General features: G+C 33.8%; 1 protein-coding gene across 2 annotated transcripts; it reads left to right on the top strand.

The window, feature by feature from the left end:
* The first annotated feature begins 8,792 nt into the window (after positions 1-8,792).
* LOC145601799 (uncharacterized) lies at positions 8,793-11,202 on the top strand. Of its 2 annotated transcripts, none has more exons than XM_081657875.1 (2): positions 8,793-9,061; positions 9,697-11,202. In XM_081657875.1, the coding sequence occupies exons 1-2, from the start codon at positions 8,999-9,001 to the stop codon at positions 10,834-10,836; spliced, it is 1,203 nt and encodes a 400-aa protein (XP_081514001.1). In that variant the 5' UTR covers positions 8,793-8,998; the 3' UTR covers positions 10,837-11,202. The 2 variants fall into 2 exon arrangements, with proteins under 2 accessions (XP_081514001.1, XP_081514003.1); XM_081657877.1 differs by having other exon boundaries at positions 9,739-11,202.
* Positions 11,203-21,233: the final 10,031 nt, after the last annotated feature.

The raw sequence follows: 21,233 nt of genomic DNA on the forward strand, positions 1-21,233 counted from the left end.
ATTTCCACTTTAGTCTTTTTTAACTGTTTGACAGCATCGTTGTCTCCTATAATAGGCACGGGAATTTGCTGAATAGAAGGTATAGGTTGTGTTGAAATGGGAGGTTGTATTCTCCCGGACCTAGTGAGGACATCTATGGGCGAATCCTCCTCGTCCCAAATGTCACTTACTGGGTATATTGTTGATAGAGGAGTTTCTTCAATGTCTTTAAGGTAAACATCCTCATCGTCACTATCCCATACTCCATTAATCATGGCATCTTGTGGAAGTTGAACTAATTTCTTCTCATCAATCAAACGTTGAACCAAGTCCTTAAACTTGAAGCATTGCTCTATTGTATGTCCCCCTGATTGATGATATGAACAATAATATTTGTCTATTCTTTTCAGTGATTCAAATGGTCTTGGTTCGAGAGGTTGAACTTTTCCATTCTCGAAGAGCATTTTGAACATGTTTGTGTATGACGTCCCAATTGGAGTATATTTTCTATTATTCTTTTTGGGAGTGTCAATTACTTGGAGAGAAAAAGGTTTCTTTTGTTTAGATGAGGGTCTACTTCTAAGTAACTCATTTTTCTCTTTTATATCCTCAAAGGTTTGTGAGATCAACTTTTTCAATTCTGTCAATATTAATGTTAATGCCACTACTTCTTGCTTAGTCGCAGGTTCCTGGCCATGGAATTCGAGAGCATCTTCGAAGATTTCTTCTTCAATGGTCTCGATAGGCTCTATGAGGCTAGATGGATCCTCTTGGTTTTCTTCGTCGGAAATAGCTAAGGAATCCGACAGCGGTGCGGTATTGATACTTGGTTTCTTACTTGCAGGAGGCAATGGGAGCTTGTTACTATCGATCAAGTCTTGAATGGCTTCCTTTAGTCTCCAACAATTTTCTGTAGGATGACCCCTACCTTGGTGATATTTTCAATGTGCATTTGGGTTCCAGCTAGTCGTTCTCCTTTCGACAGGTGGGTCCCCAAATGGTCCAATAGGAGTTATAAGACCTTTTGCATGTAAGCGATCAAATGCGGTGTCATAACTCATACCAATAGGAGTATAATTCTTCCTAAATGGTTTCTTTTGTCCTTGATTATTATTCATTGCCAAAACTTCGTTTAGAGGAAAAGTGCTAACATTATTTGAGTGGGTAGATTTGGATGAAGAAGGATTGTCGTTCTTCTTATTTTTCCAGCCACTACTTGAGTTGTTATTAGCAGCTTTTTGTTTAGGAAGGTCATCTTCAATATTAATTCCAATATCATATACAGCTTTGAAAGTGTTTAAGTTTCTTTGGTACTTAAGGTGCTTAGAGTATTTTTCTTGGAGGTTCTTAATGAACATTCTAACGGATTCTTTTTCACTAGGCACTTCAACCATTTTTGCAGTAGTTTCCCTCCATTTATTAAAGAAGGAGGTGAAACCCTCATTTTCTTTTTGTTTTAGCATTTCTAATTCTCTATGATCGGTTTCAACTTGTATATTGCATTTATACCTTTCAATGAAAGCGCTCACAATGGATTCCCAACTAGAGGTTTTTTCTTTATCAAGTGAAAAGTACCACTGTTGACATACAGCTTCTAAGGATAATGAAAATACAGAATGAAATGCTTTTCTATCTATCCCCTTAATACTCATTACAGTTTCAAAAGCTCTTAAATGAAAATAAGGATTGTCCATAGCCTTGAACTTAGGGATGTCATTGGGATTGAACTTTTGTGGGAGAAGGTCCTTATCCACCGAGACCCCTTGGGAGCTAATCTCTTGAAATCTAAAGTCGTTGGACAGTTTGCCCAAGCTTTCCTGGATTAGGTCCGTTTGTTTTTGTTTTTCAGGATTACTTATTTGCAGCGATAGGTTTTGCAACATTTCAGCCAAGTTGGCTACCTGTCCCTTGACTTCATTAAGTTCTTCTTGACTAGCCATTGCTTTCTTAGCTTTCCTTTTCCTACCGATTGGTTTGTCAAAAAGTAAGACTTGAACAAAAGTGTTGTCCTTGATTAAACGCCCTTCCTTTCTTGACCACGCGCTGTAATTTAAATCATATTTGTTTTAATACTTGACTCTAATTGACTTGACTTTATGTTCAAAAGATTAAAAGAAAAAAAAAATGGGGTATATATTTTAAGGGAATTTAAAAAAAAAATGGAGGATTAATATCCGACTTACCCCCCTAAAAAAAATGACGGAAAACACGCATTCAAGACTCTCTAGACATGGTCATAATGTGACAAACATGTTATGTGTGTGCTTTATGTGTATGTGAGTGACATGCTTTGACTACTAGTGTATGACCATGGGACTTTAAGTGCCTAAACTCAATTTAAGACTTAAACATGGTTTGAACCATTAATAAATCGATTGATCTGATTAGTAGACTGTTAATTAGACTCGTCGTGATGACTCGAGCAAGAAAACTGGACTGTCGCTAAAACCACAGAACTGTCGCCACTGTTTAGAGCCTGTCGCCAGACGACAAAATTGTCGCCAGGCGACAGACACTAAACTGCAGCGCCACAGTCCAAATTCCTGCGCCATTGCTGGAACATTAATCTGGACTGTTTCCAGTAATTTTACTCTAAATGGACATGCCTAAAGTCATACTAAGTCGAATTGATTAATTTATTAACCTTTAATTAATTCAAAATTAATTAATTAATTAGACAAAGACCTTTTAGTCATTAGTCAATTTATTTAGTCTTTAACACAAGTCAAACAAACGGTTAACACATATATAATATATACAAACAAGGGTGCACAAGTAGTTCACATAGTCACAAGATGAGTTTGCAACCTAACCATGGCTCTAGTTCTCTAAAGTTCAAGGATATGGGTTAAGTCAAAAAGGTCCATGGTTAAGAATCCATATGCATTGCACACAAGCCTACCGTGAGGGTTGGAGCGAATGGACAGGATTCCGCGAGTTCGTGATGAAATCGAACTCGACTCCATGGTTTGGTGGATTCACAAACATTACACGTACCCAAATCTGAACTTTGCACATGATAGTGGAATATTCCATTGGGCAGGTGAAGCAGGAACCCCGAGAGGGTTATTTCCATATGTAGAACACATATGGGTTCAGAAAAGTGAGAAAATGACTCAATCAATAAGCAAAATCAAGCCAACAACACTAGAAATGGTCAAAGCAAGAAGGCAGACCCCTGGCTCGGTATTGGAAGAACTTGGCGCCAGACTACAGAACTGTCGCCAGGCGACAGAAACTTTTTACGAGCGACAAGCCCTGTTTTCTAGACGCTAGTTCCTACATGCCTTGGCAAGCTTCTGTGTTCTTCGAATTTTCCAGATTTCGCATCATTTTTTCGATTCTAGTCATGAAAGATATTTCTCAAATTTCCTACGTGTAAAATTCCTATGGATTGACTCATGGGGTGCTCCCATGAGGACCTTTTAATGCATATGACAATAATGTTAATCAAATCACGCACATGAAATACTTAGAATTTTTCAAGTCTCATCCGCTCATTCTAAATAATTGCCAAAATTAAATAAATTTCAGGAATATAAATAGAAATCCTCCCCAGTGGAGTCGCCAAAAACTGTGGGGAATATTTCAAGCATTATGATAACCCCAAACTTGAACCCCACTGTGATCATACACTAAAGTACGGTGGCGTTCCAAAGGGAAAGAAAAAGAGCAAAAAGAGTCGCCAACAAGTTTTAGGAACTTGTAAACCCAAAAGACAATCCAAAAGGACCATCAACTACTCCATAAGGTCTTGAACCAAATAGGGTCCGGGGATGAGGGTACGAATCCAATCTACAAAAGAAAGGACCCGCCCTATAAAATAGGCCTCTACTTTGTTCTGCTCGTATTCATGCGCGCTTTTCGAATAACATACAAACATTATATTAAACCTACCCTGTTTATCTATGTTGGTTGAAATATTAATGCACAAATAATACTATTATTGGCGATCACTTGAGTTAAAATCACATTAGCCTAAACCAAATTAATAATTATCTTATTAAGCGTGATTTCAAGTACAAATTCCCTTTAACAATCATAAAAGGTGTAATCAAGCAATAACAATAATAAATCAATAATAATAATGATAATAGCATGATAAGGCATAATAAAGCTTAAATATAATATCAAGATCCTAGGCATGATACTAACAAGATTAATAACAAATCCTAGCATGTCACTGAACAATAAAGATCAAAGCTTCAAACCTAACATGGTACTAACATGATATTGAAAAGAGTAAAGGCATCCTAAACATGATACTAGAAAGCATTAAAAACATCCTAACATGATACTAGGAATATTAAACAATAATAAGCATGCAATCTACATTGTTAATAAAATAGGGAGTAAGCTAATCTACTTACTTTGAAGCCTCGTACCTCTTTCTAATAACAAAATACACAAGTTAGTAAACTTCAATGAAAATAATAAGGAATAATTAAAGAATTAAATTGAAATCAAATTAAATAAAGTTTAAACTAGTTTTGGACCAAACCCTCAGAAATTATCAACCTTGCACGTCTAGGGCGAAGGCAACTTCGAACTTGGCTAAGAGACTCTAAGTCTTGTGAATGCGGAATATTGTGTTTGTAAAAAGGTAGTTTAGAAAGAGAGAGGGAAAGAAAGCATATATTGCTCAAGAGAGAAAAGAGAGAATTGAGAAAATTAAAGAATAATTGAATGTGAATTGATGATTCTGAAAACAGGGAGTCGGACGCTATTTATAATGAAAATAGTCCAGAAAAATCATAGAATTTGATAAGGAATAAAACTCCACGCTGTCGCCAGGAATTAACTCTGTCGCGACGCGACAATGTCTGTTGCGAGGCGACAGGGTCTGTCGCGCGGCGACGGAGTCTGTCGCGCGGCGACAGACTTGTCGTTTGGCGACAACCTGTATTAGCGCGTTTTTCTTCACGTGGAATCCGATCTTTAATCAACTTGATCTACGAAATCCGTACAGAAGATAAAATATATATTTCTAAGATAACGAAACGATATTTTATTCCAAATAAAAAACTATTAAAGACAATTAATTATTAAATCTAATAATATTAGAATTAAAAGGAACCTTCTAGAAACTTCTAGAAAACTATAATTAATCCTAATAATTTTAGGAATAATAATTAAAATTGGGCACTCCTCTAGATCATTGGGCCGTATTTAAAATAATTAACCAGGCCCAGTTTAGTATTTTGGCCATAACTTCCTCAATATTCATCGGAATCGGGCTTATAATATATCGTTGGAAAGATCTCTTCGAGCCCCATCCATCTACACTATTATTGGACCTTAATTATGGACCAAACTAAACTGGTTCGGCTATTTTCAAATAAATAAAGTCATTTTCAAAAACAGAGAAAAAAGAATTTAAATTAAAACTAAACCGCAACACTCGACTTTCAAATCACTTCCACCTAATTCGATAATAACACAACGTGAAAGGTGTTCATCACTGGGTTTGGTTTTGGGGAGACACAAATGGGTGTCTACAGTTAGACAAAAGAGAAACCAGATTTTAACACTAAGGAATGCACATGGAATCTGGGAGGAGGATCCGATAACAATAAAAAATTTGGTGGTGGATTCAATGAAAAAAGTGCTTTGCACTTCTCAACCGTTACATCGAGATATTGACACGGCAATGGTGTTGAGGGAGTTAGATATACCAAAGATGTCTCCTTCACAGCTACCCTTTTGGACAAAGAATTCACTGATATGGAGATAAGGAGAGCGATGTTTAGCCTCAGTGGTGCAAAAACTCCGAGGCCGGATGGTTTTACGACAGAGTTTTTTAAGAAACATTGGAATACGGTGGGTCAGATAGTTACTCTTGCGGCCAAGAGCTTCTTGAAGACAGGTTTTCTTTTGAAAGAATGGAATCATTCCATTCTTGTAATGATTCCTAAAGTTGAAACGCCGGAGACCGCTTGTCAACTTCGGCCTATTAGTCTTTGCAACACTATCTATAAGTGCGTGGCCAAGTGTTTAGTGAACAGGTTGAAACATGCTATGCTGGACTTGATCTCAAAGACTCAACATGCGTTTCTTACTGGGAGACAAATGACAGATAATATTCTTTTGAGCCATGAGGTATTAGATAGGATAAATAAGAGGAGGAGGGGAAAAAATTTTCTGGCGGCAGTAAAGATTGACATGAGCAAGGCTTATGATAGGGTAAATTGGACGTTCTTACTCCAAGTTTTACAGGCCTATGGGTTCCCTCCTCACTGGATTCACATGATCCATCAGTGCATTTCTACAGTTTGATGCAGGGTTCTACTTAATGGAGATACGTCTCAACAATTCAAGCCCACAGGAGGATTACGTCAGGGAGATTCTTTATCTCCTTATTTATTTCTTTTCTGTATGGATATACTTTCGAGAATGTTGGATGTAGGTTGTGCTTTGAAGATGTTTGACGGAATTAAACTTGCAAGAAGAGGCCCCTCTATTTCCCACTTATTTTTTGCAGATGACGCCCTACTTTTTTTAGGGCAACTGAAAGTAGCTGTCAAACTGTTACTAATATCTTACACAGGTTCTGCAAAGTTTCTGGGAAACAAATAAACTTGGGAAAATCTCACTTCAAAGTTAGTCCCAATACCCCCCTCATTGATCAAAGAGTATTCAAAAATATATTGTGCATGGGACAGGTAAGTCAGCTTGATCCGCACTTGGGGGTCCCTATTGATATGGTAGGAACGAAGGCAAAAACCTTTTAATTCATTGTGGATAAGATTAGTAAGAATATTGCTGAGTGGAATGCAGTTCCCCTTTCCCAATCCCAAAAGTTAATTTTGATTAATTCGGTCCTCATAGCATTAACAGCCAATGTCCTTACTTGTTTTGAAATGCCAGTTTCTATTGCTAACAAGGTTGATTCTCTTCTGGCAAGATTCTTTTGGGCATCTATGGGGTCACAAGGTATGCATTGGGTTAATAGAGACACAGTGCAACTGCAAAAGGTTAGGGGAGGATTAGGAATGCACAATTTGGCTTGCTTGAATAGTGCACTTCTTATGAAATAGGTGTGGAGAGTAAGTAACAATCCACAGCTTTTGTTGTCTAAGGTGTGTAGGGCGCGGTTTGTAAGTCCTATTCTATCAGGGAAACCGGCTTCTTTGGTAAGGAGGCCCTACTCTTGGGGAATGAAAGGCTTAGTTAAAGCTGGGAACATTTTGGTTCAGGGGTGTGGTTGGAAGTTTGGGAATGGGAAGACAATTATGGCTGCGAAAGATAGGTAAATGGAAGGGAAGATACCGACTACGCGCTCTTTGGATACGACGAGCGACATTTGGAATTAGAGGGCTAGGGATTTGTTAGCCCAAGATGGTACAGGTTGGAATCACAGAAGACTCAGTTCTTGTTTTATTCTCAAGGATGCGACTATTATAGCTTTGATGGAAGTGCTAGTGACGGAGGCAGAGGACTACATGTACTGGTTAGACCATAAGGCTGGCCGTTATACGGTCAAAACGGGATATGCTTTTGTTAAAGGTTTGGAGTGTCGGATAGGAAATGTTGCGGTCTTGGGGTTTTATAAAGTTCTTTGGGCCCTTCATATATTCCCCAAATGGAAACTTTTTGTGTGGAAATTACTCCATAATTGTTTGGCCACAAGAGGTAACCTAGGTAGAAGAGGGTTGGATATTCAAGTAACTATGATCTTTGTGAGGATTTGGAGGAAGATATGCAACATATCTTCAGGTTTTGTACGGCGGCAAAAGATATATGGAGGTGTGGAATACTAGGCATCCACTCGGAAGATAATGCAGACCAATCCTTTGTAGATTGGTTTCTGTACTATATCCAACTTTACCTTAGCTTGGATGGGAAACATGGCCATAGGATTACCTTCTTCTTAGCTACTTTGTGGGGTTTATGGAATGCTAGGAATAACAGGGTTTATAGGAGGTCAGAGTCCAGTTTGTTGTCGACCCCGGCAATTATTTCAGAGGGATTGCGTCAACATGATCTTTTTAGCGGTGATGGAGAGACGAACTTACGATGCCTGCACCCTCCAGAGAGTTTACAAGATCACCTGCCAGGTTTCATGCGGGCAGTTCTAACTAATGATGGAACTCAAGAGGGGTCAACTGTGATACAAATTGATGGGTCTTGGAATAAGCAGACAAGGAGATCAGGAATGGGGTGGTGTCCAGATGGGGTGGAGGAAAATGAGTTCGATGGTCTCGGAGGTGCGACACATGGCCTAGCTCAGTCGGCCTTGCAAACTGAAATTAATGCTTGTATCCATGGTCTTAAGTGGGGAGCTCTTCGACATATAACATCGATAACAGTTTACACGGATTCGGAGAATCTGGTTAGGATACTGAGGAATAAAAGCGACATCGACGTTGATCTAAGATGGACAGTGGATCATATTCTTCGTTTGGGATCAGCCTTCTCATGGTGTAACATTCAAAAGGTAGACAGGGTCAAAGTGCATAAGGCACATTTACGGGCAACGGCGGCTAATGCTAGTTTAATGTCCTTTAATAATGTTTAGTAGTATTTAGTAGTGTAGCTTGTTTAAGCATATGTCAAAAAAAAAAATGAAAAAATAAAAAAAAAAAACAAAAACCTAATATTATAATTATTGTTTTTTTTTTTTAAAAAAAAAAAAAAAAGAAAAATATTGCCTTGGTTTATTTAATGATAATTGATAAATACTTCTTGTCTTTCCCTCTCCGATTCTCAACCCTTGTTTTAAGATTTTAGAGAGAGAAAGAAACACCAAACGGCTATTATTATTGACGGTTCGAACTCCTCTCGACCTGCAAAAACACCCCACAAGGCCACAACACACACCATCTTCAACGGCTCAAAAACCACCCCATTTTCCACCCCTTTTTCTCTCTCTTCTCCTCTTTTGCTTCCATTTTTCACACAATTTCTCAACTCTGTCATTTTTAACAGAAACAGGGGATTAATTTTTGGGTACCCAATTCATCAATTTCGTTAATTTTGGCAATTTTATTAATTTTTGAAATTTGGGTTTTTTTAAACTATGGCTGATGGTTACTATTGTTCGAAAAAAACTGATGCAATTTGTAATGATATTTGTGGCCAGGTAATTTATTCTATTTTTTCCCTTTTTCTTTTGATTTTTAGTTTTTTTTTTTTTTGTTGCCATTGTTCAATTGACGCTTCTTTTCTGCTGCATCTTATTGTTTTGTTGGTGATGAAGTTTTCGGGTTAATTTTTGCTGATTTTGGGTTAGTTTTGAGTTTAAAATTAAAATTCTGGACATTTTTTGGTTCATGGGTTTATTTTGCATGCCTTGAATTGTTCGTTGAAAGTTATAATTTTGGAATTTATTTTATTCCATGTAAAACCCAATGTTATTATATAACTTTTTTTTTTGGTGATTATCATTGATTTTATTGTGATTTTTTATGGTTTTTTAAATATTGCTTGATAATTTTTGATTCCAATTCTAATTTAGTTTTTGATGATAGCATAATTAGTGAAATTTATTGATATATGTATTTGTATTGTAGTGTTTTTGTTTAAATTTTTGGTACTAACCCTCTTTTCATAATCCAAGAAATAAATTTTTGTTGCCGAGTTAGTTGGGTTAGTTGATATAGTTGGCTAAGAGAAGCAGAATATTTGATTGAATTGAAAACCTTGTTGTTATATGTTGATAAATAAACATGGTAGGTGTTGTTTGTTAGACTAATATTGTTTGAAAACTGGATGAAGGCAATGGAAGAGTCCTTTTATCTAATGAATTCATCTGCACAGGGGATTCGAGGCGGGGCAATGATGTCAAGATTAAACTGTATAGTTAGAGGAATTGATATGAAGACCCTTCTTTTAAGTTTTGTGCTGATCCCACTGTGTATATTTGGTGTTTATCTTCATGGGCAAAAGATTACGTATTTCCTTCGACCGCTATGGGATCATCCTCCGAAGCCTTTTACTGAAATCACACATTATTACAATGAGAATGTGACAATGGATACTCTATGCAAGCTTCATGGTTGGGGAATTCGTGATTACCCTCGTAGAGTTTTTGATGCGGTTCTGTTTAGCAATGAGGTGGATATGTTAGAAATCCGGTGGAACGAATTGTACCCTTTTGTGACTCAATTTGTTCTATTGGAATCAAATTCTACCTTCACAGGCATACCAAAGCCGTTGTTCTTTTCTATTAATCGTGAAAAGTTCAAGTTCATTGAGCCAAGGCTCACTTATGGTACCATAGGAGGAAGATTTAAGAAAGGGGAGAATCCTTTTATTGAGGAGGCATATCAAAGGGTTGCTCTTGATCAGCTTCTCCGAATTGCTGGCATTGAGGAGGATGATTTGCTTATAATGTCCGACGTTGATGAAATTCCTAGCAGACACACGGTGGATTTGCTGAGGTGGTGTGATAACGTTCCTCCAATTCTTCATCTACGGCTCAAGAACTATTTATACTCATTTGATTACCATGTAGATGACAATAGTTGGAGAGCTTCAATCCACAGGTACAAACCTGGAGTCACTAGGTATGCACATTTTCGACAGACTGATCTTCTCTTGGCAGATGCTGGGTGGCATTGCAGCTTTTGCTTTCGGCACATATCAGATTTCATATTCAAGATGAAGGCATACAGCCATACAGACCGTGTCAGATTTTCACATTATTTGAACCCTAAGAGGATTCAGAATATAATCTGTAAAGGGACAAACCTGTTTGACATGCTTCCTGAAGAATACACATTTCGCGACATGATTGGGAAATTGGGGGCAATCCCTCGCTCTTATTCTGCTGTTCATCTTCCTTCTTACTTACTACAGAATGCAGAAACATTTAAATATCTTCTACCGGGAAATTGCATTAGAGGAAGTGGCTGAGTTTTCATGGGAAAACTAAGAAATTTTTGTGTACAGAGAAACTATGCAGTTTGTGTTTAATGCTGTTGTTTCTGACATGTTCCGAATGCTGTAACTCATCGCAAAATAGTATCTGGCCTCCTAAACATCGGAAATCTGGTTACTTGATTAGTTTTATGTAAACTAGAATGGCATGACCCCTCGCTTCATGTAAATTTTTAGCGTTAATACTTGTATTACTTAGGGTCTCATTCTATATTGACGCTCGTGTATTTGAGGACGAAACATAGGGTTGAGGAAGAATGTTTTTTTCTTTTGTTTTGTTACATTTGATTTATTGTTGTGATCTTAGAATCCACATTCCCTGTGTTTTCTTCATCACATGGAGAGGATTTTGATTTATATTAGTCTGATTTATTCATTCATACATGAATGTGACTTGATTTTTTGTATCTTATTTCATTTTGATTTAATGTTGATTTTAGTTTGATAATTGAAAATGGTTAGCCTAGATTTTGGCTGAAAATCATGATTGGAAATTTAATTCGAATTTTGTGAACTGGATAGCATTTCCAACGTCTTTTACATCCAAATTTGACTCTTCAACTAAAACTAGTTGTGAAAACACTTAATATGAAATTTAGTGAGAAATTACTCGATACTTGCAATTCAGGCCAAATTTGGTAAGAGAATGTGCGTCATTGAATTGATAACCTGTTCAAACCTGTAAATATATCATTCTTTTTTGGGTAATGCTATACATAGCCCTTAGGGCTATATATAAGCATTGAATTTACTCTTGAAAAATGTATAAAGTTGGGAATTCATGACAAAAACACGCGCAAATCGGTGTAATTAGTGTGTTTTTGTCATGATTTTCTAAATTTAAACAATTTTCAAGAGTAAAATAAATGCTTATATGTAGCCCTTAGAGCTATGTATAGCATTTTCCTTCTTTTTTTATTTTGAAAGAAAAATACTCCGTATATCATTCTTTAAGATTTATTAACTTTCCAGAAAAAGAATCTTAAAATATCAAGTTTAAATTTATTAACTTTCCAAAAAAAAAAAAAAAAAAATTATTAAATTTCCAAAAAAAAAAAATGTTTTAGAATATATATATAAAGCTTTGAAATTTATAAACTTTCCCAAAGTAAAAGTTTAGAAATTTATTTGATATAGGCTCCTATTCATTTCATCTTAAAAAATTAATATTAAGTAAAAATAATCTCAGTTTAGTAAAAATAAATTTAGTTCAGTAAAATTAATTTCAAATCAGTAAAAATAATTTCAGTTTGGTAAAATTCAGTTTTCTTAAACAAGAATTAGGTCTTGTTCTCTACACCTTAATTTTGCTGAACTGAAATTATTTTTACTGAACTGAAATTTTTTTGCTTAACTTAATTTATTTTTACTGGACTTAAATTAATTTTACTGAACTGAAATTATTTTTGCTGAATTGAAATTATTTTTCCTGATTTTCTATTATAATTTTTCTTTAAGAAAACTGAATTATACTTAACTGAACTTATTTTTACTGAATTGAAATTATTTTTACTGAACTGAAATTATTTTTACTTAATATTTTTTTTAAGGGAATAGAACAGGGCCTTATAATAGAAGATCAGTAAAAATAATTTCAATTCAACAAAAATAATTTTAGTTCAGTAAAATCAATTTAAGTTTGTAATAATAAAAATAATTTCAGTTCAGCAAAACTAAGGAGAAGTGAACGAGACCTTTTATTTTTTTTTTTTATTTTTTTTTTTTTTGAGACCTAATATATTAGTCAAGAGTCTTAATAATATGAGGTACAATGCCATTTCCCATTTTACCCAAAATCTTTAGTCAACTAGGAAGCTTTTTCGTACTACTATTAGATGCCATTATGAAAATTTCCCTATCTTGCGGTCGTGATAGCCTTTGTACTGTTGTACACCTTAAGGTTGGCTTTCCCCATAAAAACAAATTGGCCAAAGATTTAGGGGTGTCCATTATTCGGATAAAAACCGAAATCCAATCCAATCCAAACCGAATTATTAATTCGGATCGGATCCAAACTTTAAATCGAATCGGATCGGATCGGATTGAAATTTTTCGAAAATTCGGATTTTTGGATCGGATCGGATTGACCTTGTTTGGATCCAAAAAACCGAATTAACCGAAATATAAAACCACACTTTTACAAATAAGGATTCGTTATATTAATCATGTAAATTTTTTTTGATAGTTACATTAATATAAACTATGAAAAATTATGTTTTTAATATTTGTATTAATCATGAGGAACTATGTATTTAAAACTAGGCTTTTCATAATTGCATTTTTATTTTAATAATCACTTAAGTCCCTAAAAAATTTGCAATGTTTTTAATTCGGATTTTCGGATCGGATCCAAATAACCGAATTTTATTTCGGATTGGATCAGATTGGATTCATGAGAAATTCGGATTGGATTGGATTTAAAAATTAAAAACCGAATTTTATTTCGGATCGGATTGGATTTGGCCTAAATCCAAACCGAAAACCGAATAGACACCCCTACAAAGATTTGTGGCATCTAGATCAATTTTTGGGTATATATTAATTTTGGGGGCAAGGGTGTAATAGCACCAGTTTTTACTATTCATAAGGGGTACTGTTACTAAGCTACAGTAAATTTGAGTTGAACTTTTATATGGTTTATAGATACTTCATAGATCGAAGACACAGACACAGACACATACAAAAGAGATTGAGATATTAATATTAAGAGGGAAGGTGTCAAGATTACACACAAGAAATTAAGAAAATAAAATAAAATCTCACCCTAAAAAATACTCGTACAGGATGATTTGTGTGCAGTTGGCCACGTCATATACACGTTTACAAAAGAAAAAATTAACCCTCATAACATTAACCGAATAACCAATGTAACATTGACCGCATAACCCCTATAACACTAATGAAGTAATCCCTGTAACAATGACCGATTAAAGCTTATAACACGAACTGCAGATGTATAATTATTAATTTATTATTGATCCTTAAATATTGCAGTTAACGATAAAGAAAAAGTTTAATTACTTTTGTTAAGCCGAGTTTGTTTTCCTGGTTCTATTATAAAACCACTAATAAAGCGCATCAGATATACACAAACCAACAAAATATTGATTATCAGTCACTTTCGAACATTTAGGCCCTGTTCTTTTCACCTTAAAAAAAATAATATTAAGTAAAAATAATTTCAGTTCAGTAAAAATAAGTTCAGTTCAGTAAAATTAATTTCAGTTTAGTAAAAATAATTTCAGTTCAGTAAAAATAAGTTCAGTTCAGTAAAATTCAGTTTTCTTAAAGAAGACTTATAATAGAAAATCAGTAAAAATAATTTCAGTTAAGTAAAAATAATTTAATTTCAGTAAAAATAATTTCAGTTCAGTAAAATTATGTTCAGTTCAGTAAGAATAAGTTCAGTTTAGTAAAAATAATTTCAGTTCAGCAAAATTAAGGTGAATCAAACAGGGCCTTAGAGGTGGAATTCCTGGTGTTGAATGCTGAAACAACATACTTCCTCCCGTTTTTTTTTTTTAAAAAAATTCATTTTTATTTTATTTAAATTTAATCGCATCCTTGAAAACCTCACGCTTGGCAATACAAATTGTAAAAATACGGAGAAAGTATAAAATTTGGTTAAACCCCATGCAATGTATAGATGTTGAATAATTATAATAATAATATAATTATACTCCCGCCGTGTTTTAATAAGTGTTACACTTTGACCGGCACATATTTTTAGGCAATTTAATTGACTTCCCTACCTTATAAACAGTACTCCGTAACATATTGCTCTTATTAATAGTGCATGGACCATTATACCCCTCAAAATGTTTGTTTACCTTCTCACCCACATGTTTAATTTTGTAATTTTTCTTAAGACCCATTAATCAATTAGAAATTAATGAAGGATGGAATAATAAAGTTGGGTTATATGGTTTGATTACATGACAACATTAGTCACTAGACAACGAAAGGTTGTTGCTTTATTTGGGCGTTATTTTAAAGTAGTTTAACGAAAGTTTAGAATGTTGCACAACTACACAACAATACAACATCCTTCACCTTTATCGTCTATATGCATTTAGTTTTGATAAAATATTATACACAAATTGACATAGGACATAAATAAAATCGATAATAATTCTCTTAAAGGGCTAATTATACCGCGCGCATCACGCGCAGTGGAATCCCTTGCTAGTAAATATAATAAGAGGTAAGTATGGTAGTTGGAGTATTATAAAATTGTACAAGAAAGATAGTGAGGTTAATAATTTATTAAAAAGTAATGAATGTGAGAGGAGAGAAATAATAATAATAATAATAATAATAATAATAATAATAATAATAATAATAATAATAATAATAATAATAATAATAATAATAATAATAATAATAATAATAATAATAATAAGGGAAATTCTCACCGGTAACACCCAACTTTTGTTTTTTCTCAATGGTAGAATGCAAAATTTTGGATTATCATTGGTAATCACCAATTAGTAATAATAATTTACTGGGAACATTAATTAAACCTTTACCAAATTATTGACTAACCATGGTTTACTAATAACACAATTACAAACCTATCCTTCTAAAAAATCACTTCCCTCCAAAGTTATATGCTGCTTTCCCTCCTTAATCAATTACCCCTTTATATAAACCCTAAACCCTCAATTCTATTCGTATTCTCTGTTCTTCTTCTTCTCAATTTCTCTTAATACTTCCATGGCTAAACAAAATGCGAAATATAAGATAGCATAGGGAATGAGACAGGAGGTCAGCAAAAGTATCCAATCCAATAAATTGATCATCTTGATTGAAGTTTTAGTCGGATGATTATAGATTGAGTTACCAATTTATCTGTATTTTATCAATCGTGGGTAATTCAAGGTTCAATTTTTCTGGGTTCGATTAATTTAGGTTCACTTGACCCAGTCATCACTTGTTCTTCCAATTTTCGATCTGATTTTGAGTTTAATTTGGTGGGTTTCGATCTAATATGGGGATGAACTACTAGGTTTATTGATTAATTTTAGTTTATGAGATAATTTAATCATCTGAAGCACCGTGGGCAGGCTTCGGCTAATTTCAATAACACACTATCATCATATTGCAACAAAGTCATTTATCTGACCTTATACAACCAATATTGTAAAGTGAATGCTATATTGCTATTGGTTTACCTTACATCAACATGGGGCTGTACAGAAGGTACATGAGAATCATGGTGATCATCCGTAGAGCTCACCTGATCTAATTTGTCAGAGAAAGCTATTGCTATGGAGAGGACTAACAGTGGTCGTGACAACATCTGAAAATAATTAATTTGTATAATCTCTTAGAAAGGGGGTTTTCAAAGGAAAAAAAAGGGAATCCAAACTGCATAATGATGAAACGAGAAGTGTTGAATTCATTGATTAGACAGAAGTGGTTAAGGGAAATAAATAGGGTCAATTTAGTCATTTTGCAGTTTATTTCCCATTTAACATTTTAACCATGGTTAAGGTTTTAAGTAAAACTTTCATTAATGTTACTAGTAACTTAGTATTTCTAATTGGTGATTACCAATGATAATCCAAAATTTTGCATTCTACCATTGAGAAAAAACAAAAGTTGGGTGTTACCGGTGAGAATTTCCCTAATAATAATAATAATAATAATAATAATAATAATAAATTAAAAAAAATAGTAGTGGGTTTGGGTGGGAACCATGAGAGGAGAGAAATATAATATTAAAATGTAGTTTTTTTGCAAGAAAGAAAGTGTATACTTATTAAAACACGGTCGAATTTGATTAGTGTAACACTTATTAAAACAGGGAGGGAGTATAAAAAAATAATGAATCAATTCAACATGTATTTAAACGTTTGAAATATATTAAAATAATAGAAACATGTAAGAGAAAATAATAAAATATGTTATAATTATAATGTGCAAGTTGATATTTTACTAAGTTTATAATAGATTTTATATAGAATAAACGTCAAAATTAAAATGCAAACTTTATTTTTATATAACATTGATTTTTTTTTTTTTTTTTTTTTTTTTTTTGGAAAGTAGTTTGGCGAGATTTTATTAAGAACAATAAGTCTTGTGTAAGGCAGGTGTACGTTAATATTATTGTAAAACGGTTAGTTTGAGGGTAACTTTAACTATTTTAATAGTAACTTTAACCCTTTAAAGGATAACTTTTGATTTCTCGTTGATGTTAATTTTATTTAAATGTGTAGTTTCTTATAAATTCAAGATTACATACTATAAAGGCTAATATGATTAATTATATACATTATAATTTTTTTGTAAGATAAAATTTATTATTAGAAAAATTATAACTTTTGTAGTATGAAGGGTAACTTTAAGTAATTTTAAGTTAACTTGCTTTAACCCGTCTTACCATAAATTAATGTACACTCGCCTTTTTGGAGAATTGTACACTCGCCTTTTTGGAGAATTTGTGTTTTAGTAATGTACACTCGCCTTAGTTTGAGGGTAACTTTAACTATTTTAATAGTAACTTTAACCCTTTAAAGGATAACTTTTAATTTCTCGTTGATGTTAATTTTATTTAAATGAGTAATTTCTTATAAATTCAAGATTAAATACTATAAAGGCTAATATGATTAATCATATACATTATAATTTTTTTGTAAGATAGAATTATTAGAAAAATTATAACTTTTGTAGTATGAAGGGTAACTTTAAGTAATTTTAAGATAACTTTAACCCATCTTACCATAAATTAATGTACACTCGCCTTTTTGGAGAATTTGTGTTTTAATGATGCATTGCAAAGTGTCTCTTTAGATTCGCTTTTGTTGCGTGCCATTTTTGGCACTCTTAGGTTTTCTTCGTATTTTTATGTTCGTTTTTAGTCTTTTTTATCGTGTTTTTAGAGAATAATGCTCGATTTGCGTGTTTTGTGTTAGTTTAGAGAAATGCGTGCTTTTAATGATTTTCTTATCATTGTATTCATTTCTAGGTTTTTTCTCTTGCTTCTCCATTTCTTTGTCTTGTTTTATAGGTACGTCGCGGGCTATATGCATGGGAATTAAAAATAGCACCCACGCACTAGGATCAATGTGCACTTTTCGGAATTGAATTTGAGTTTGAAACAAAGGAAAACGAAGGCTTCATACAATTCTTATATCGGAAGGTACAACCTTCTGAAGTTGGCCCTGAAATTCTGCCGCGGGCGCGGGCTACAGTACCCGCGGGCGCGAGGTTGTTGCAGCTCCAAAACTGATTTTTTGGGCAGTAAGCCCCCGAGGGCTGGCCGCGGGCTCCCTGCGGGCACGGGCTTTGGCCGCGGGTGCGGGTTTCGGAGTCTTTTACGATTTAAGTTTCTTTTCTCCTTTTGTTTTTAGATTGTTTTTTTAGTTTGCATTTTTTTTCTTCATTGATGTAATTCTTAGTTTTAGAATAGCTTTCTCTCTCTTAGGTTGAGAGCTTCTCTCTCTAGATTAGGCTAGTTTAGGAGTAGTTTTAGAGAGAGAAAGTGAGGGATTTCAATGGTGATTTGAGAGATTGAAGATTCAATGGTGACGATTGTATTGAAGATCTTCTTAATCAATCAATGAGCATTTCTCACTCTCTCTCCTCTTTATTTGCTTGGTTTAATTTCATATCGTTTGGTTGATTTTGTTGATTGATGTTGTTATTGGTTTTGATTGATTTTGATGATTCTAATTGTTTGGTTGTTCATTTGATCATGTTTCTTGAGTAGTTTACTTGCTAGGGTTTGGGTAAACATGTGTGATTGATGGATTGAGATTGATTTGAGAATTTGAGTAGTACTTGTGTTGTGATTAAATTGATTCATAGAGGTATTCATGTTGCATAAGTTTGATTGGAGTAGCTAACCATGATTGCTAGCATTGATTGGATGATTGAATTGATTGACATGACCACTTGATATCGATTTGATCATAATTGGTTAAGTATTTAATTTGATTATGTTTCTTCATATTGTTTAGCACTAGGGAAATCTATGTTAGAGAGTATGAGGATGATTAGTTGAATGCTCCTAATTGCTCCTACTATTTGTCTTTGCATTGCTTGGATTGCTTGACTCAGCTCCCTAATTAGCTTGGTTATCATGAATGCATGTTGATCCCCATTCCCTAGTGTTTCATTTGTTGGTTTGGTTCTTGGTTTAGGAAGTAGAATAGTGTTACCTTTCACCTTAGACTTTGACCTAGCTTAGGCGTTAATTAGAAATACATGAACATAACCGTTACTAGTGGTTCGACCCTTGACTTACCTCTATATACTTGTATTTAGGTAGTTGAGTGATTATAAATTTGTTTGACCGTAGGGAGGATTAGTTTAACGACCTAGTTTTCCCATGTCAGCTTTTAGGGTCTATTCAGTTCACCTTATTAGTGTGATAAGTTTAGTTAAGTTCAGTTCAGTTATAATAAGTTCTGATAAGGGTTAACCAAGTACAAATTACAACTAAAATTAGTTTTAATAAGATCTAATAAGTTAAGATAAGTTCAGATAAGTTCAAGTAAGTTCAAATAAGTTCTGATAATTTAAGAAAAGTTTAGATCAGTGAATAGAACACACCCTTTGTACTCCCTCCGTTTTAAATATTTGCTCCATTTCTCCATGCGCGGAGTTTTAGGTGAAATTGGGGGAAACAATAATATATGGAGGTAGTGGGGTAGGTGGAAGAATAAAAAATTAAAAAAAAGCAAAAGTAGTGGAGAGAATTGGATGAGAGAGAATATCAAAATAATAAAATGTGATCATGGTGGGTCCACTAGGAAAGAGAAATAAATTTAATATTGTAAAAATTTTCCAAATAAGGAAATGGAACAAGTATCTAAAAATGGCCGAAAAAATAAAGTGGAACAAGTATTTAAAAACAGAGGGAGTAGTATGTAATAAATAGATAATTGTGCTACTATTAGTCTAAGTAGACCTCCAAGGCAACTGTCTGCCGTAAAAAAAATATACTTAGCTTGGCTAAATCTCAACTATTAAGTCTACTAAAAATTATTTTTCTCAAATCTTTACTTTTAGGTAGAATTTTTCCTTGTCCTTTTACCCAAATTCTTGGAGAATTATTTTTCTCTTACATATTCTACTTAGTTTATAAGCATGTATGTAATTGAGTTCCTAGCTGTTGTAACCACCTAGTACCTGCTAAGAGTTCATTAACTGCCAAGTGAACACAACCAAAACAAATCCAAACAAAACAAAACAATAACTTTGTTTGCTACCTTTTTATAGCTGACCAAATTAATGTAGTCTCCCTATTTCTTGTTTGAATGGATTTCCATGCATGGTCTAGCTTGTTTAGTCATACTATCGTTAATGCAAATTAATGAAGTAATATGAATTTCTTGGTGAAATCTTTGACATTGAATCTCTAATTTGATCAACACATTAAACTTGTTAAGCTACATTAACTAATTTGATAAAATTATGAGTTGATTCGTTTAGCAATTATTGATTTGTGCACTCGGGCGCACAACGCTGTGCCTATGCGAATGACAAAAAATTATTGCAAATGCCTCATTTTGTGTGTGTCACGCAACCCGAGGTTTTTTAATAGGCAATCCGAGACGTTTGCGATATATTTTTGTCGATTCTGACATCAAAACGAAACCAAATGACCACAATGACCCCCAAACCAAATAGAATGATTTGGCACAAAAATCGAAGATTTATTTTTAATTCGTTAGATTTAATGGCTATTTTGACGGCAGGTGGTGCAAAAAAAATTTGGATTTTTACTTAGTAGTAAAATAAAACTTTTAGAAGTTTTATTGGTGATAAAAAACAATTTTATGTTTTCTTGTGGTGGTAAAAGTTAAAATTTCCTAAAAGTAATAACAAATGACAAATTAACCTTAAAAAGCATGAGAGTTAAAATGACTGAGCTTGAGCCCCAAAGCAACATATAAAAAATTTGGTTTGTTACTTTCTATTTTTTGTTAAAAGAATTGATTATCGATAAAAAGTTTACAGACCAAAAAACAAAAAAGAAAATTACTCCCTCCGTTTTTAAATACTTGCTCCATTTCTCCATGCGCGAAGTTTTAGGAAAAATTGAAGAAGGTAATATTATATGGAGGTAGTGGGTAGATGAGAAAATAAAAAATTGTAAAAAGCAAAAGTAGTGGAAGAATAGGAGGAGAGAGAGTCTTATGTTGGGTCCACCAAGTGTGAGAAATGAATTAAATATTGTAAAAGCTTTCCAAAAAAGAAAATGGAGCAAGTATTTAAAAATGGCTGGAAAAGAAAAGTGGAGCAAGTATTTAAAACGGAGGGAGTACTTAATAAACCAATACAGTATTATTCAATTATTATTTCCTTATTACACTAAAGGATATTACGAAGTATAATATTTACTACTTTAATTACACAGTTTT

The sequence above is a fragment of the Chenopodium album genome, chromosome 21, assembly GCF_948465745.1.
Source record: "Chenopodium album chromosome 21, dcCheAlbu1.1, whole genome shotgun sequence".
In the NCBI taxonomy this organism is placed as follows: Eukaryota; Viridiplantae; Streptophyta; class Magnoliopsida; order Caryophyllales; family Amaranthaceae; genus Chenopodium; species Chenopodium album.